The sequence below is a fragment of the Coregonus clupeaformis genome, chromosome 21, assembly GCF_020615455.1.
Source record: "Coregonus clupeaformis isolate EN_2021a chromosome 21, ASM2061545v1, whole genome shotgun sequence".
In the NCBI taxonomy this organism is placed as follows: Eukaryota; Metazoa; Chordata; class Actinopteri; order Salmoniformes; family Salmonidae; genus Coregonus; species Coregonus clupeaformis.
Genome location: NC_059212.1, coordinates 39,758,142 through 39,777,257, shown reverse-complemented (window position 1 = coordinate 39,777,257; position 19,116 = coordinate 39,758,142). Strand labels below are relative to the sequence as shown.

At 46.4% G+C, this 19,116-nt stretch overlaps 2 protein-coding genes across 4 annotated transcripts in view; both read left to right on the top strand.

The window, feature by feature from the left end:
• The window catches only part of LOC121535498 (leucine-rich repeat and immunoglobulin-like domain-containing nogo receptor-interacting protein 3), a 93,074-nt gene that overhangs the window by 1,086 nt on the left and 72,872 nt on the right, over window positions 1-19,116 (top strand). The window contains exons 2-3 of one of the 3 annotated variants that reach the window (XR_005994749.2): window positions 1,148-1,230; window positions 1,471-1,747. The exons of 1 other annotated variant lie outside the window; for it this stretch is intronic. The gene's annotated coding sequence lies outside the window, so the exon portion shown is untranslated. One more of the 3 variants, XR_006657177.1, reaches the window with a different exon arrangement.
• Window positions 13,848-16,210, top strand: LOC121535499 (piggyBac transposable element-derived protein 3-like). Its single transcript, XM_041842626.1, has 2 exons — window positions 13,848-13,901; window positions 14,436-16,210. The coding sequence occupies exon 2, from the start codon at window positions 14,599-14,601 to the stop codon at window positions 15,925-15,927; it is 1,329 nt and encodes a 442-aa protein (XP_041698560.1). The 5' UTR covers window positions 13,848-13,901; window positions 14,436-14,598; the 3' UTR covers window positions 15,928-16,210.

Here is a 19,116-nt window from a genome sequence, read left to right as displayed (position 1 = left end):
AGTGTAAACACATATGTCCCGTGGCTGTAACACTGCCATATTTCATGTAGCACTTTATGAATATGAATTATAGCCTATAAAATAGTGCTTGTAGGCTTTCCTCTGTTATGTTGTTGTAGCTGTCTCTCTCTTAGTTGTTGCACTGTATTAGCTCTGAAATTGAAATGTGGTCAAGCCGTAATGCTGTGTGCTCCTTTGGGTCAGCTCATTGTGATGAGTATATAGTAGCCTTTACTTACTAGGTAGGCTAAAATTGCTAGCTTTATTGTATTTATATTATTGCAAATAATCCTTAATGATATTCTGCTCCTGCAGATTCTGTCCAGCCCTGATTTAAAACATGATAATAGGCCAGTAATAATACACTGCATTCCATGTAGTTTTGTGTGATAAAGCAACAATATCGGCTTACTGTGTTTAAACGTATGGTTTGGGGCTGAAGCGATACTAACCATGGCTGGATTGGTGGCTGCTAATGACCTAACCTGACTTCGTTAAGGTCAGCTGTCGTAACCTGGCGTAAGTGATCATGATATGTTATGACAGTGGCAATCAGGTTTTTTCTCCTTGCTGCCAGAAGCACTGTTACATCACACATCATTGTCCCTCACTCCCTTTCTCAATCTCCATCTCCATTCCTTTCTCTTCCTCTCTCTCTCTCCCCCCCTCTCTCTCTCCCCCCCCCCCTCTCTCTCTCGCACTCTCTCGTTCTTTCTCTCCATCTCTCTTACTTTCAAATTCAGAACACATCTCTCTCTCTATCCATCCTCTCTCTAGCTCTGTTTCTCCCCCCTCTCTCTCTCCCTCTCCTCTCCCTCTCTATCTGGTCAGTTCTCATCTCCTCTCTCTATCTAGTGTTGTGTGTTAGAGTGTTTCCCTGTGTGTTGCCAAGGCTCATGAGGGGTTAGTCTGGCTGGAGAAATTTAACATCCACCCCCAAAATACACACCAATTACTGAAGCTGGCCAGCCCTACAACCATATGGTCAGACTGACTGTGGGTCCCAAACTGGAGAGTTGTACCTAATTAGAAATCTGCTTTGCAATGTCCCTAACAGAAAGACAAACACGTTAATGGATGCCCGGATCCTCCCCAACAATCTGCAACCTGTTTTTTGTATTCTTATATCAAGTCATTGTTTTGCCAGACATTTCCCTTTGAGATAGAGATCTCCACTAGAAAGAAGTCCAGGCCAACTCTGCTCTCCTCTCAGATCCAGCCCTCCATCTGGTAAACCCTGAACCGTCACACACACACACACACACACACACACACACACACACTGTAGTAGAAAAATTAATTTAGACATACTATACTGTTTTTCCTTAGAGAATTGTCCATTGTTATATGTTAGTGTTTTTCTGCTGATACAGGCTTGTCTTGTGTGACTTAGTCATAAGTCTAGGCATACAGATAAGAGCCGTTTGGGTGTGACCGCAGTATGTGACATGCTGTTTTCACAATCTACAGGAATTTAGCTGTTTGGAAACTTGCAGGAAGGAACAGACAATGGTGGCAACGTCAGCTACATGAATCTGCACAGACAAGCTAAATCACCTTTTACACACCATGTTCTGTCCCTGTTTCCACACATCTGCTAAACTGCCGTGCAGACAAAAGAGGTTGTACTTTCTATAATAGCTGAAAGCCAACTCTGTTCGTTGGGCATTTAACTCTGCACTATTTGAGTGATCGTTGATTGCTCCATTTTTGCAAATCTCATAATAAAGTTGCTGTTTGAAGAATCTACAGTCTCTCTTCTTCTGGTTGGAGTTTCCACTACAACACACACTGCATAGTCACACTTAGTGGAGTCCTACCAGTGAACTGGCGGTCTCTCCCTCTTTTTTGACTTCCTCTTTGGACATGGTGTGAGAAAGCCTCTCCGGAGCCTAATGCATTTCCCTCTCTCCTTATCGCTGCATCCTTCTCTACTTGTCTTGCCCTCTCTCTCTCTGTGTGTGTGCCAGCTGGAGAGCGTGAAACAGTAAAGTGATTACAACTGGCCCCAGAAGTAATGAGCAACCTATAACCCTGTTAGTACAGAACTGTATCACACACACACAGACAGAGACACACACACACACACACCCCTTTAGTGGAGTTAGTGTGAAGGCTGCCTGGGCCATGCTGTTCCTGCTGCTGAGAGGGAGGATGATAGAAAATGATGGAGTGAAAAGGTGGAAAAAGAAAGAGAGAGAGAGAGAGAGAGAGAGAGAGAGAGAGAGAGAGAGAGAGAGAGAGAGAGAGAGAGAGAGAGAGAGAGAGAGAGAGAGAGAGAGAGAGAGAGAGAGAGAGAGAGAGAGAGAGAGAGAGAGCAAAAACAGTTGTTGCAAATGTATAAAACATATTTAACTGAAATAATACATTTACATAAGTATTCAGACCCTTTACCCAGTACTTTGTTGAAGCACCTTTGGCAGCGATTACATCCTTGAGTCTTCTTGGATATGACGCTAAAAGCTTGGCCACCTGTATTTGGGGAGTTTCTCCCATTCCTCTCTGCAGATCCTCTCAAGCTCTGTCAGGTTGGATGGGGAGCAATGCTGCACAGCTATTTTCAAGTCTCTCCAGAGATGTTCGATCGGGTTCAAGTCCGGGCTCTGGCTGGGCCACTCAAGGACATTCAGAGACTTGTCTCGAAGCCACTCATTGTCTCCGTTCATCTTTCCAATCCTGACTAGTCTCCCAGTCCCTGCCGCTGAAAAACATCCCCACAACATGATGCTGCTACCACCATGCTTCACCGTAGGGATGGTGCCAGGTTTCCTCCAGATGTGACGCTTGGCATTCAGGCCAAAGTGTTCAATCTTGGTTTCATCAAACCAGGGAATCTTGTTTCTCATGGTCTGAAAGTCCTTTAGGTGCCTTTTGGCAAGCTCCAAGAAGCCTGTCATGTGCCTTTTACAGAGGAACTTTGGAGCTCTGTCAGCATGACCTTTGGGTTCTTGGTCACCTCCCTGACCAAGGCCCTTCTCCTCCGATTGCTCAGTTTGGCCAGGCGGCCAGCTCTAGGAAGGGTCTTGGTGGTTCCAAACTTCTTCCATGTAAGAATGATGGAGGCCACTATGTTCTTGGGGACCTTCAATGCTGCAGACATTTTGTGATACCGTTCCCCAGATCTGTGCCTTGAAAATATCTTGTCTTGGAGCTCTACTGAGAATTCCTTCGACCTCATGGCTTGGTTTTTGCTCTGACATGCACTGTCAACTGTGGGGCCTCATATAGACAGGTGTGTGCCTTTTCAAATCATGTCCAATCAATTGAATTTACCACAGGTGGACTCCAATCAAGTTGTAGAAACATCTCAAGGAGGATCAATGGAAACAGGACGCAACTGAGCTCAATTTTGAGTCTCATAGCAAAGGGTCTGAATACTTATGTAAATAAGGTATTTCTGTTTTTTTTATTTTATAAATTTGCTAAAATTTCGAAAAACCTGTTTTCGCTTTGTCATTGTGTTTTGATGAGGGGACAAAAACATTTAAGCAATTTTACAATAAGGCTGTAACGTAACAAAATGTGGAAAAAGGGAAGGGGTCAGACCCTTTACCCAGTACTTTGTTGAAGCACCTTTGGCAGCGATTACATCCTTGAGTCTTCTTGGATATGACGCTAAAAGCTTGGCCACCTGTATTTGGGCTCAGCTGGTAGAGCACGGCGCTTGTAACGCCAAGGTAGTGGGTTCAATCCCCGGGACCACCCATACACAAAAAATGTATGCACGCATGACTGTAAGTCGCTTTGGATAAAAGCGTCTGCTAAATGGCATATTATTATTATTATTATTATAGTACTTTCCGAATGCACTGTATAACAGAAACAGAGGAAATGATTGAGAACACTGGAAAAAGAGAGAGGAAAGTGGGACGAGGAATGGTAATAGGAAAGGACAGAGGAAAGGACAGAGGAAAGGACAGAGGAAAGGACAGAAGAAAAGACAGAGGAAAGGACAGAGGAAAAGACAGAGGAAATGACATAGGAAATGACATAGGAAAAGACAGAGGAAAGGACAGAGGAAAGGACAGAGGAAAGGACAGAGGAAAAGACAGAGGAAAAGACAGAGGAAAGGACAGAGGAAAGGACAGGGGAAAGGACAGAGGAAAAGACAGAGGAAAGGACAGAGGAAAAGACAGAGGAAATGACATAGGAAAAGACAGAGGAAAGGACAGAGGAAAGGACAGAGGAAAAGACAGAGGAAAAGACAGAGGAAAGGACAGGGGAAAGGACAGAGGAAAAGACAGAGGAAAGGACAGAGGAAAGGACAGAGGAAAGGACAGAGGAAAAGACAGAGGAAAGGACAGAGGAAAGGACAGAGGAAAGGACAGAGGAAAGGACAGAGGAAAAGACAGAGGAAAGGACAGAGGAAAGGACAGAGGAAAGGACAGAGGAAAGGACAGAGGAAAAGACAGAGGAAAGGACAGAGGAAAGGATGTGAAATGCTTAGCCTCAGTATTGGCAGGCAGAGAATACTGATGTCTCTCTCTGGTCTCAGGGCACAGCGGGGAGGTGACGATTTTTTTACCCACCCAAGGGGAGAAAGGGGAGGGGGTAGAGAGAGAGATGTGATGGGGAGAGAGGGGGAGAGAAATTAGGGAGGAGAGAGAGAAAGGAGGGAGGACAGAGAGAAAGGAGGGAGGACAGAGAGTGTTCTAGGGAGTCAGTAGAGAGAATGGTTTTAGCCAACCTGCAGAGACCTCACACATAAACCACCACAGAGAATTAGGCTTTATGAGAAGGGATATGCAGAGAGAGAGAGAGAGAGAGAGCGTGCGAGAGAGAGAATGAGAGTGAGTGAGGTATAGAAAAAATGGTGAAATCCTCTCGTTCCATTGTGGTGGTCTCCTCTGTCCCCAGGAGCTGTGAAAACCTCAATGGGAGAAAACTGTTAGAACCATGAAGGGATGTGGAGTGGAGGGACGAAGGAAGAGGGAGTTTAAAGGGAGGGGTGTATCTGAAGGTTTCCTAGATAAGGGAGGGATGGAGGGGGAAAAGAGGTAGGGGAGGTGGGGAATTGAAAGAGGGAGGATGTTAAAAGGAGGAAAGGTTGAAAGGGGTGTTGACTGAGATTATATGGGTCTGTGTGGATAAGCTGTTTGTGTGTGTGTGTGTGTGTGTGTGCGTGCGTGCGTGCGTACGTGTGTGCACGTGTGTGTATTCATGCGTGTGTGTGTTTGTGAGTCTGACCTTGAAAACATGCTGAGGTCATCCCCTGTGTGGAGGATTATACAGTTAGTCTGGCAGGCGCAGAGATGGAAACTGACAGTCTGTCTGATGTCTTATGGGAGAGGATGCTATCCAGACACAGGAAGGTCAATAACACACACACACGCACGCACAGTCACACACACACACACACACACACATTTTATAATGTTTTATTAGAATTTGAAAATCACACTACTTTCAAGAAGGATTCAAGCATTTCAAAGGTCACCCATGATATGCATGGTACTTAAAGAAAAGATTCACCCATTTTGAATGTTAAATCATATTTTTGCATCTTTGAGCAATGTTCTATCGATTCCTGGGGTCATTTCATGTTCATGCAAAACTTGTCATACCGGATCTATTTCTGCCTGCTTGAACGGCAATAGCTCAGATACACGTGAAAACATGAAATGACCCTGGGAATTGATAGAACATCGCTCAGAGATACCCATTTTGAATGATATATCGTATCTGTGTAAGTATTTTCTTTAAGGATAGCACCTTCTTCTCCAAACAGCTAGGCTGCCCATAACAGCTGAAAGAGCCACGTAATGGAAGCCTATGACTGCCAAATATCCAACTAGCTCTCACAGTCTCACGTCAGAATTAGTCGTTCATCCATGTGTCAAATTTTAAGTTGTTCCAAACGTCACATTTTGAAGAGTTTAAGGTTAAGTTTAGACATTAAGTCAGTTTAGTGGCCGGTTTAGTGGCCGGTTTCCACGTCATCTCCTGACGTCCTCCGACATGGATGAACGTTGAATACTGACTTGTATCATGGGTGACCTGCCTGAAATATCAGTGCTACTAACTTCCACCTTTCACACACACACACACACACAAACGCACACACACGCAAACACTCACACACTCACACACTGCCTGTAAACCACTTTAATTAGGTCTTTACCAGCCTCATGGTTGTGGTGTAGAGTTGGTATGGAATGCCCTTAAAGAGGAGTTTTATGATCCCAGCTTTTCACTTCATTCACCACAATCACAGAAGAACTCACAGGGTGTGTGTGTATGTGTGTGTGTGACCCTGTGGTAAGCATTGCTAAGACGTGTGTGGGTGTGAGGTAAATCTTCAGCGATGAACATAACGGTCCACTGGTTCTTACTCTTTCACACTGAATGAAAGGCTGGATGAGGGGACTCTTGTCTTTGCTCAACTCTTGGCATTGCAGGGCTTGGTAATGATATGAGAGGCGGTCACTCTATGTTAGATGTTTCCAAAACTGAATCGCTATTTTTTGAGTTTTTATTATTAGTGTATCTCTCTGTCTTTCTTTGTATCTCTGTCTCTCTCTCTCTCTCTCTCTCTCTCTATCAATTAAATTCAATTCAATAGACTTTATTGACATGGCAAGTTAAATTACTTACATTGTCAAAGTATACATAAAACAAAAATGGTGGGACCAACAACAGTAATAATAGTAGTAGTGGAAATGGGATTACCATTAACAGCAACTACAACAACAATATTAATGAGAATAATAATACATTAAAGCAATTCTTTGTACTGAATGATATTTTTGGGAAAGAAAGATTCTCTTAGGTCTGAGTATTTGTCACAGTGTAATAGGAAATGCAGCTCTGTCTCTACATCTCCCCGGGAGCAGAGTGAGCACAGCCTGTCCTCTCTGGGCAGCCAGGTTTGCCTGTGACGACCGGTCTCTATAGCCAGACTGTGCTCACTGAGTCTGTACCTAGTCATTGTTTTCCTCAGTTTTCTATCAGTCACGGTGGTCAGATAATCTGCCACCATGTACTGTCTGTTTAGAGCCAAATAACATTGAAGTTGACTTAGATTTTTTGTGGTGTCTTGTGGTGTCTTTTCAATAGGTGATAGGTTTTTTGGTTGATTTGGTTGGGCCAGATTTTCTGAGTGCTGTCCTGAGTCTCTATGAGGTTGGTTTGGGTTAGTGAACTGAGCCTCAGAACCAGCTGGCTGAGGGGACTCTTCTCTTGTTTCATCTCTTGACATAGTAGACCTGTGTGATGGAATGTTTTGGGGTCACTTGTTTTTAGATGGTTGTAAAATTTGATGGCTCTTTTTTCTATCTGAATAGGACGGGGTATTGGCCCAATTCTGCTCTACATGCGTTATTTTGAGTTTTTCTTTGCACTTGCAATACAGTCTTGCAAAACTCTACATGCAGTATTTTGATTGGATGTTTGTCCCATTTGGTCAATTCATTATTAGAGAGCGGACCCAATACTTCGCTGCCATAAAGAGCAATTGGTTCTATAACTGACTGGAACATTTTGAGCCAGATTCTAATTGGAATTTCGATTTTAATATTCCTTTTAATGGCATAGAATGCTCTTCTTGCTTTGTCTCTCAGCTCATTCACAGCCATGTGAAAGCTACCTGTGTTGCTGATATTTAGTCTTAGATACGTGTAATTTTTGGTACGATCTAATAGAACTGTGTCCAAATATAATTTATATTTGTCATCCTAATTTCCGGACCTTTTTTGGAATCTCTCTCTCTGTCTCTCTGTCTGTCTCTCTGTATCTCTCTCTGTATCTCTCTGTCTCCCAATTCAATTCAATTCAATTTAAGGGCTGTATTGGCATGGGAAACGTATGGTAACATTGCCAAAGCAAGTGAAGTAGATAGTAAACAAAAGTGAAATAAACAAAAACAATTTATTTAACCTTTATTTAACCAGGTAAGCCAGTTGAGAACAAGTTCTCATTTACAACTGCGACCTGGCCAAGATAAAGCAAAGCAGTGCGGAAAAAACAACAACAACACAGAGTTACATATGGAATAAACAAAACGTACAGTCAATAACACAATATAAAATCTATATACAGTGTGTGCAAATGTAGTAAGTTATGGAGGTAAGGCAATAAATAGGCCATAGTGTAAAATAATTACAATTATAATTTAGTATTAACACTGGAGTGATAGATGTGCAGAAGATGATGTGCAAATAGAGATACTGGGGTGCAAATGAGCAAAATAAATAACAATGTAAATAACAATATGGGGATGAGGTAGTTGGGTGGGCTAATTACAGATGGGCTGTGTACAGTTGCAGTGATCGGTAAGCTGCTCTGACAACTGAAGCTTAAAGATAGTGAGGGAGATAAGTGTCTCCAGCTTCAGAGATTTTTGCAGTTCGTTCCAGTCATTTGCAGCAGAGAACTGGAAGGAATGGCGACCAAAGGAGGTGTTGGCTTTGGGGATGACCAGTGAGATATACCTGCTGGAACGTATACTACGGGTGGGTGTTGCTATGGTGACCAATGAAATAAGATAAGGCAGGGATTTGCCTAGAAGGGATTTATAGATTACCTGGAGCCAGTGGGTTTGGCGACGAATATGTAGTGAGGGCCAGCCAACGAGAGCGTAGAGGTCACAGTGGTGGGTAGTATATGGGGCTTTGGTGACAAAACGGATGGCACTGTGATAGACTACATCCAATTTGCTGAATAGAGTGTTGGAAGCTATTTTGTAAATGACATCGCCGAAGTCAAGGATCGGTAGGATAGTCCGTTTTACGAGGGCATGTTTAGCAGCATGAGTGAAGGAGGCTTTGTTGCGAAATAGGAAGCCGATTCTAGATTTAGCTTTGGATTGGAGATGCTTAATGTGAGTCTGGAATGAGAGTTTACAGTCTAACCAGACACCTAGGTATTTGTAGTTGTCCACATATTCTAAGTCAGAGCCGCCGAGAGTAGTGATTCTAGTCGGGCAGGCGGGTGCAAGCAGCGTTCGATTGAAGAGCATACATTTAGTTTTACTAGCGTTTAAGAGCAGTTGGAGGCCATGGAAGGAGTGTTGTATGGCATTGAAGCTCGTTTGGAGGTTTGTTATCACAGTGTCCAATGAAGGGCTAGATGTATACAAAATGGTGTCGTCTGCGTAGAGGTGGATCTGAGAGTCACCAGCATCAAGAGCGACATCATTGATATACACCGAGAATAGAGTCGGCCCGAGAATTGAACCATGTGGCACCCCCATAGAGACTGCCAGAGGTCCAGACAACAGGCCCTCCGATTTGACACATTGAACTCTATCTGAGAAGTAGTTGGTGAACCAGGCGAGGCAGTCATTTGAGAAACTAAGGCTATTTAGTCTGCCAATAAGAATGTGGTGATTGACAGAGTCAAAAGCCTTGGCCAGGTCAATGAAGACGGCTGCACAGTACTGCCTTTTATCGATCGCGGTTATTATATCGTTTAGGACCTTGAGCGTGGCTGAGGTACACCCATGACCAACTCGGAAACCAGATTGCATAGCGGAGAAGGTACGTGGGATTTTAAATGGTCGGTGATCGGTTTGTTAACTTGGCTTTCAAATACTTTTGAAAGGCAGGGCAGGATGGATATAGGTCTGTAACAGTTTGGATCTAGAGTGTCACCCCCTTGGAAGAGGGGGATGACCGCGGCAGCTTTCCAATCTCTGGGGATCTCAGATGATACGAAAGAGAGGTTGAACAGGCTGGTGATAGGGGTTGCGACAATTTCGGCTGCTAATTTTAGAAAGAAAGGGTCCAGATTGTCTAGCCCAGCTGATTTGTAGGGGTCCAGATTTGCAGCTCTTTCAGAACATTAGCTATCTGAATTTGGGTGAAGGAGAAGTGGGGGGGGATGGGCAAGTTGCAGCGGAGGGTGCAGAGCTAGTGGCCGGGTTAGGGGTAGCCAGGTGAAAAGCATGGCCAGCCGTAGCAAAATGCTTGTTGAAATTTCCGATTATCGTAGATTTATCGGTGGTGATAGTGTTTCCTAGCCTCAGTGCAGTGGGCAGCTGGGAGGAGGTGCTCTTATTCTCCATGGACTTTACAGTGTCCCAAAACTTTTTGGAGTTAGTGCTACAGGATGCAAATTTCTGTTTAAAAAGTTAGCCTTTGCTTTCCTAACTGATTGTGTATGTTGGTTCCTGACTTCCCTGAAAAGTTGCATATCGCGGGGGCTGTTCAATGCTAATGCCATACGCCACAGGATGTTTTTGTGCTGGTCAAGGGCAGTCAAGTTTTGGGTGAACCAGGGGATATATCTGTACTTAGTTCCGCATTTTTTGAATGGGGCATGTTTATTTAAGATTGAGAGGAAAGCACTTTTAAAGAACAACCAGGCATCCTCTACTGACGGAATGAGGCCAATATCCATCCAGGATACCCGGGCCAGGTCAATTAGAAAGGCCTGCTCGCTGAAGTGTTTTAGGGAGCGTTTGACAGTGATGAGGGGTGGTCGTTTGACCGCGGACCTATTACGGACGCAGGCAATGAGGCAGTGATCGCTGAGATCCTGGCTGAAGACAGCGGAGGTGTATTTAGAGGGTAAATTAGTCAGGATGATATTTATGAGGGTGCCCATGTTAACGGATTTAGGGTTGTACCTGGTAGGTTCCTTGATAATTTGTGTGAGATTGAGGGCATCTAGTTTAGATTGTAGGACGGCCGGGGTGTTAAGCATATCCCAGTTTAGGTCACCAAGCAATACGAACTCTGAGGATAGATGGAGGGCAATCAATTCACATATGGTGTTCAGGGCACAGCTGGAGGCTGAGGGGGGTCTGTAGCAAGCGGCAACAATGAGATACTTATTTCTGGAAAGGTGGATTTTTAGAAGTAGAAGCTCAAACTGTTTGGGCACAGAAATGGATAGTATGACAGCCTGCAGAGCTCTATCTCTACAGTAGATTGCAAATCCACCCCCTTTGGCAGTTCTAGCTTTGCCACTGGAGATCCTGGTTTGAATCCAGACTCTGTCGTAGCCGGCCGCGACCGGGAGACCCATGGGGTGGCGCACAATTTGCCCAGCGTCGTCCAGGGTAGGGGAGGGAATGGCTGGCAGGGATGTAGCTCAATTGGTAGAGCATGGCGTTTGCAACGCCAGGGTTGTGGGTTCGATTCCCACGGGGGGCCAGTATGAAATAATGTATGCACTGTAAGTCGCTCTGGATAAGAGCGTCTGCTAAATGACTAAAATGTAAATGTAATGTAAATGAAAATGTTGTAGTTGGGAATGGAAATGACAGAATCTTTGGTGGCCTTCCTAAGCCAGGATTCAGACACTGCTAGAACATCAGGGTTGGCTGAGTGTGCTAACGCAGTGAATAAATCAAACTTAGGGAGGAGGCTTCTGATGTTAACATGCAAGAAACCAAGACTTTTGTGATTACAGAAGTCAACAAATGATAGCGCCTGGGGAGCAGGAGTGATACTGGGGGCTACAGGGCCTGGGTTAAGCTCTACATCACCAGAGGAACAGAGGAGGAGTAGAATAAGGATATGGCTAAAGGTTTTAAGAACTGGTCTTCTAGTGCGTTGGGTACAGAGAAAAAAAGGGTCCGATTTCCGGGCATTGTAGAATAGATTCAGGGCATTATGTACAGACAAGGATATGGAAGGATATGAGTACAGTGGAGGTAAACCTAAGCGTTGGGTAAAGATGAAAGAGATAGCATCACTGGAGGCACCGATTGAGCCAGTCTCCGCGTGTGTGGGGGGTGGGACAAAGGATCTATCTGAGACAGGTTGAGCAGGACTGGGGGCTCTACATTGAAAAAGTACAGTTAGAACTAACCGAAACAGCAATAGGCAAGGCATATTGACATGGGAGATAGGCATTAAGCAGTCACAGGTGTTATTCGAGAGAGCTAAGACAATGGCGACAATGGTTTGAGCTGAGGCTAAACAGATCAACAGGATGGGGTACCGTATAAAGGAACAGTCCAGCAGGCATCAGCTGTGTAGCTGAGTGATCATAAGGTCCAGTGAACAGCAATAAAAAAGTCTGGGAGCCGTTCAGTGGCTGCTACGATACAGGCACGGTGTCACGTTCGTTTAAGGACGGGTCAGACCAAGGCGCAGCGTGATATGCATACATGTTTATTTCCGATAAACATACAACAAAACAACAAACCAAACGAAACGTGAAGTCCAAAGGCTGAACACAAAACTGGCCTAAACACGGAACAAGATCCCAAAACTAACAAGTGCCAATAGGCTGCCTATGTATGATCCCCAATCAGAGACAACGAGCGACAGCTGCCTCTGATTGGGAACCACATCGGCCAACATAGATCTACACCATCTAGAATATACACATAGATATACACACATAGAAAACCACACCCTGACTCAACATATAAGAGTCCCCTGAGTCAGGGCGTGACAGTACCCCCCAAAGGTGAGGACTCCAACCGCACAACCTTTACATAACAGGGTAGGGGCCGGGCGTGACGACCACATACTCTCCGCCTCCCTGTTGCGCCCCTGGTCTGGTCTGGACCTCTGTGCGCGGCTTCCCCTCTCCTTCCTCCCACGAAGTACCAAGCCCTGTCTGGACCCTGGTGTGGGAGACCCCGAACCTGGAGAGGGGCTGACGTCTGGGACTGGACTGGAGCCGCTGACTGGAGCTGGACTGAGCACCGGTGGAGCGGACTGCTCTGGCTCCGGACTGGAGCCGCTGACCGGAGCTGGACTTGGCACCGGTGGAGCGGACTGCTCTGGCTCCGGAGTAGAGCAGCTGACCGGAGCTGGACGCTGCTTGGTCCGTGTTTGGTGGGATCTTCTGTCACGTTCATTTAAGGACGGGTCAGACCAAGGCGCAGCGTGATATGCATACATATTTATTTCCAATAAACATACAACAAAACAACAAACCAAACGAAACATGAAGTCCAAAGGCTGAACACAAAACTAGCCTAAACACGGAACAAGATCCCACAACTAATGAGTGCCAATAGGCTGCCTATGTATGATCCCCAATCAGAGACAACGAGCGACAGCTGCCTCTGATTGGGAACCACACCGGCCAACATAGATCTACACAATCTAGAATATACACATAGATATACACACATAGAAAACCACACCCTGACTCAACATATAAGAGTCCCCTGAGTCAGGGCGTGACACACGACTGTTGATTGCGTGTGCTAGCGGGCCGGGGCTAGCAGATGGCTCTTCGTGGTCGTCGCAACGGGAAACCACATCAGACGATTACGTCGGCAGACCAGTCGTTATGGATCGGCGGGGCTCCGTGTCAACACTAGGAGGCCCCTAACCCCTAACTGGGGTTAGCTTCAGGACAGTAGTGATTAGTGGTGATTAGCCAACAACGACAACAGCCATTCGGTTGCAGCTAGCTAGTTGCGATGATCCGGTATTAAGATCCAGTGATTCAGTGATTCTGGCAGAAAATCTGATATGCTCTGGCTCGATAGTGTGATCTGCAGACTGTGCAGACTGGACGATAATTGTCCAGGCTAGAGCTGGCTGGTAGGTAGTGCAGGCCACGGCCACGCACAATGGTGAAAACGGCTAACGGTGGCTAATAGCAAGTAGCTAGTTAGCTGGCTAGCTGGCTAGTTTCAGCCAGAGGTTCTGGATAAAAATGTATGAAGAAATAATAGAATCCGTTCCACATTGGGTGAGGCGGGTTGCCGGAAAGTATATTTAGTTAAATGATGGAAAGTGAGATCGAGAAATATCCTCCTGAGACCCAGCCCATTGACTTATGTCCACTGTAGTGGACATTTGAGTTTCATCCCTCTTCTTGGAATCTTTTGTGCAAGTCTCTTAATTCCTGATGTACTGTACAGAGGACATCCTGGGCTTTTCAGTGATATGTCATTTGATTGGCTGGGAGGCCGGTAACCGCCTCTATCTTTCCTTTCAAAATGGACGGCATAGGAACAAGCACATTTTATGGAAAGATGAGAGGTAAGTCAAATATTGTTTGTCTCTGGTTTTGTTACTATGATAATCATATATTTTCTTGTTCATGAAGGTGTTAGGAATCATATATTTAGTTCTGATAGCAACTAAATTATGTATCTTTTGAAAGATTTGCCATTTTATGAATGTCAATTATAGTGGACATCAGGACTATCTTCATGTAAATAATGACTCCACATTGTCGTAGGAAACAGAACTGAAGCAGAAAGAATTCTTTACCGAATAGTTGAGGGAGATTCAGATTTGGAGTTGTCAGATGATGAGAGAGATGAGGATAAGTTTCAACCAGTGATACAAAGCGGTGATGAAGAAGAGGAAGACAATGCAGAAGGCTCAGTTGAAGGGACAGATGCAGACACAGACACAGATACAGACAGGGATGAACAGGAAACTCGTCGCCCTCTGTGGGCCAGGAGTAACATGTATGTTTGATGCAGTTCCACAATTTTAAATTCAGCTGCATTGAGTATTTAAACTGTTATTACTTATCATTTATTATTCTTTTTTCCTTCATATCAGATTTGCACCTGTGTTACCTGGGCTTCCTGTGTGTCAAGATGACCCTACAACACGTGCAGACTGGAGTCCAATTGAATACTTTTCACAGTACATTGACAACAAGGTCTTTGAAGATTTGGCAACATACACAAATCAAAGAGAGCTGCAAATCAAAGGAGTGTGCATGAACACCACGCCACAAGAAATAAAAATATTCTTGGGCATTTCAGTCCACATGGCCTGCCTTGGCTATCCCAGAATTAAAATGTTTTGGGCCAACAAAACTAAAGTGCCAGTCATAAGTAGCAAAATGACTAGGGATAGATTCTTCAGGATAAGAAATTCCCTCAAGATTGTCAATGACCTGGCTGTAACAGAGGAAACAAAGAAGGCAGATATTCTTTGGAAAGTCAGGCCAATACTCGATCGTGTGCGCCAAGGCTGTCTCAGCCTTGCAAAGCCAGAAAGGGTCTGCATTGATGAGCAAATCATCCCATTCACAGGCCGTTGTCCAGTCAGGCAATATGTTCCCGGCAAGCCAAACCCTACTGGCCTAAAGGTCTTTGTCCTTGCATCCCCAAATGGTCTGATGCTTGATTTTAAAGTCTACCAAGGGAAGAATACCTTTACAGTCCAAAGGTTAGGAGTTGGAGCTGCAGCAGTTCTACGCATGGTTGAATCTGTTCCAACAGGAAGCCACATATTCTTTGACAGGTACTTCACAACCATAGATCTATTGGATGCATTGCTGGCAAAGGGCCTTCCTGCAACTGGAACTATAATGAAGAACCGTGTCCCAAAGCTGTGCCAGCTGCCAGTAGACAAACAGTTGAAAAAAGAGGGGAGAGGAACATCAGTGTCAGTGGCCAGAAAGAGTCCTGAGCTGGCCATCACAAAATGGTTCGACAACAAACCAGTGCTCATGGCATCCACTGTACATGGGAAAGACCCAGAAGACATCTGTACCAGATGGTCCCAGAAAGAAAAGCACCTGGTCCAGGTTAAAAGACCAGCAGTAATTAAGCAGTATAATGATAACATGGGTGGCGTAGATCTTTGTGATCGCATGCTTAGCTTCTATCGTATGTCAAGCAGGACTAAGAAGTGGACATCGCACGTGATCAGTCACTTCTTTGATGTTGCCATCACCAACTCCTGGATACAATACCAGTCTGACAGCAAAGCTCTGCACAGACCATCCAAGAACACACATCAGTACCTGGACTTCAAACTACTCCTAGCTGAGGAGCTGTTGGAGAGTCCGGAACTGGAAAACAGCTGTGAAGAGAGTGAGGATGAGTATGAGCCACCATCTAAAATGAGGATCCCACAACCAGAGCCATCTGTGCGCAGACTAGGAGCCATGCACATGCCTGAGATGATGGATACCAAGCATGCAGAAAGATGCAGAAATAAGGGCTGCAAGAGCAAGACGTACATGAGATGTACCAAATGCAAGATGTTCCTCTGCATTACCAAAAAGAGAAATTGCTTCCAGGACTTTCACCACTAACAAAGAAAATACTAAGAACAAAATGAAGAGTGAAGGAAAAAGCTAGATTGGATTCAGTTTGACAGAAGGAAAAAATCCAAAATAAATCTGTTACACATTAGTTATATGTTCATTGTTCAAATAACACTGAAAGGATTCAAGGGGACCAATCAAAGGATATGGACATAACAAAGTGTTAAGCTTTAATAGTAAAGCTATCCTTGCGAAATGTAAGGAAAAGGATTCAAGAATGATTAATGTGTATTGTATAATCAAAATGTCTGTATTCTTGGATAATAATCAATCTACATGTCACGAGTTGCTAAGCCAGAACCCAGAAGCAGACCAGGACAAGGTAAGTTGAAACGAAGGTGAGAGTTTATTTACAAGTTCAAGGGTGATGCTGAATAATCCAGGGAACAGAGCGGGCGGCGTTGATTAGTTGTTGGGGGTGCAGTGGTTGATCCCATCCTGGGTCGGCAGCCGCCGACCACCAGGCAGAGGTTGGATGAAGGTTCCGGACGGGTGACTGCAGATGGAACAAAACGGGGGTAAGTAAGCAACAAACCAACAAGGTGCAAAAACAACAAAACTAACGCTAGGCTCTAAGACTGATACTCTGGTAAACCTACTGTTCATGGCTAACGATCCGGCAGGGAATGGATGTTAGGCCAGAGCCTAAGAAGGGTGATGATCAGGACCAGGTGTGCAGATTGCTGATGGGATGCAGGTGCGGAAATCAAGAGAGCTCCCCGGAGCGTTCCCGAACCCTCGGGAAACTGGAGATCACGAACAGAAAACTAGTCACCAGACAGGACCCGACTCAGACTGCCGGGATCGTTACAGTACCCCCCCTCCGACGAACGCCACCGGGCGGACTCCCCGGAGCGCCAGGATGGAGGCGGTAGAAGTCACTGATGAGGTCAGCATCTAGGACCTGTCGCCGCGGAATCCAACTCCTCTCTTCAGGACCATACCCCTCCCAGTCCACGAGATACTGGAAACCCCGGCCCCGCCGTCTGGAATCCATGATGCGACGCACCGTGTAGGCAGGACCACCTCCGATCATCCGAGGAGGAGGAGGAGGAGGCGGAGGAGGCAACAGAGGACTGAGGAAAACAGGCTTGAGGCAGGAGACATGAAAGGTGGGATGGACTCTGAGCGTCCTCGGGAGTTTGAGTCGAACTGCCACCGGATTGATCACCTTCTCCACCACAAACGGACCAATGAACTTCGGTAACAACTTCCTAGACTCAGTCCGTAACGGAAGATCCCGTGTGGCCAACCAGACCCTATCTCCGATGGAATAGGTGGGAGCGGGGATCCGGCGACGATTCGCCTGGAGCTGATACCGGTCCGAAACTCTAAGGAGTGCCTTTCTGGCCCGATGCCAGGTCCGGTGGCAACGACGAATATGGGCCTGAACAGAAGGCACTGAGAGCTCCTTCTCCTGAGAAGGGAACAGGGGAGGTTGGTAGCCATACAGGCACTGGAAGGGAGACATCCCAGTGGCAGATGTAGGGAGAGTATTGTGGGCATACTCAACCCAAGGCAACTGAGAGACCCAGGAGGTGGGGTTGGAAGAGACCAGGCAGCGTAGCGTGGATTCCATCTTCTGGTTGGCTCTCTCCGCCTGACCATTGGATTGGGGGTGAAAACCAGATGTGAGACTGACTGTAGCTCCAATGGCCAAACAGAAGGACTTCCAGACAGCAGAGGTAAACTGAGGGCCACGGTCGGAAACGATATCACTGGGCAAACCGTGGACCCTGAAAACCTCCCTAACCAGGATCTCGGACGTCTCCGAGGCAGAGGGAAGCTTGGCAATTGGCACAAAGTGGGCGAACTTGCTGAATCTGTCCACGATAGTCAGAACGACCGTGTTCCCCTCAGAAGCGGGCAGCCCAGTGACGAAGTCCAGGGCCAGATGCGACCATGGTCGCCGGGGAATAGGAAGGGGGTGAAGTAGTCCAGAGCTGGGCCGATTGGTACTCTTATTCTGCGCACACACTGGACAGGCAGCAACAAAACCCCGAGTATCCTCGGCCATGGCAGGCCACCAAAACGTCTGCGAAGAAACGCCATTGTCCGAGCCACGCCAGGGTGACAAGCCATCTTGCTGGCGTGGGACCATTTGAGGACAGCAGGACGAACCGACTCAGGCACAAACAACCGACCGGGTGGACCGTTACCGGGACCGGGCTGAGTCCGAAGGGCCGCCAGCACCTCCTCCTCAATCTTCCACATAACTGCTCCCACGACGCAGTTCCGGGGGAGAATTGTCTCGGTCTTGGACCCACTCTCCTCCGTCTTGGAGAACATCCGGGACAAGGCGTCCGCCTTGCCGTTCTTAGATCCAGGTCGGAACGTCAGGGAAAACTTGAATCGTCCGAAAAACAACGCCCACCTGGCCTGACGGGAGTTGAGACGTTTAGCCGATTGCACGTAAGCAAGATTCTTGTGGTCAGTCCAGACAATAAACGGTTGCTCCGCCCCCTCCAACCAGTGGCGCCACTCCTCCAAGGCAAGTTTCACCGCGAGAAGCTCCCGGTTACCCACATCGTAATTCCTCTCCGCAGGCGAAAGGCGACGAGAGTAGTAGGCGCAGGGATGGAGTTTACTGTCCGTGGAGCATCGCTGCGACAGGATGGCGCCAACTCCCACATCAGACGCGTCCACTTCAACGACGAACTGACGGGCCGTGTCCGGTTGAGAGAGAATCGGTGCGTTGGTGAATCGCCTCTTCAAATCCAGAAACGCCGATCCGCCTCCGGATTCCACTTGAAGGTCCTGATACTGGAAGTCAAGGCAGTTAACGGAGCGGCCACACGGCTGTAATCCCGGATGAATCTGCGGTAGAAATTCGCAAACCCCAAAAAATCTCTGGAGCTGCAATCTCGTACCGGGCTGGGCCCATTCCAGAACCGCTCTAACCTTCTCCTGGTCCATCCTAATCTCTCCCCTGGAGATGATGTACCCGAGAAAGGATGTCGTGTGGGCGTGAAACTCGCACTTCTCGGCCTTCACGAACAGGCGATTCTCCAACAATCGCTGCAGAACCTGCCGGACATGCTGGACGTGGTCGGAAGGTTCCTTCGAGAAGATCAGAATGTCATCCAGGTAAACAAACACAAAGAGACCGATCATATCTCTCAGGACGTCGTTCACCATACTCTGGAATACCGCTGGAGCATTGGTCAGTCCAAACGG

Bases quoted from the DNA above. Each gene is read 5' to 3' on its own strand.
- LOC121535499 (XM_041842626.1), top strand. From the start codon at position 14,599: ATGAACACCACGCCACAAGAAATAAAAATATTCTTGGGCATTTCAGTC.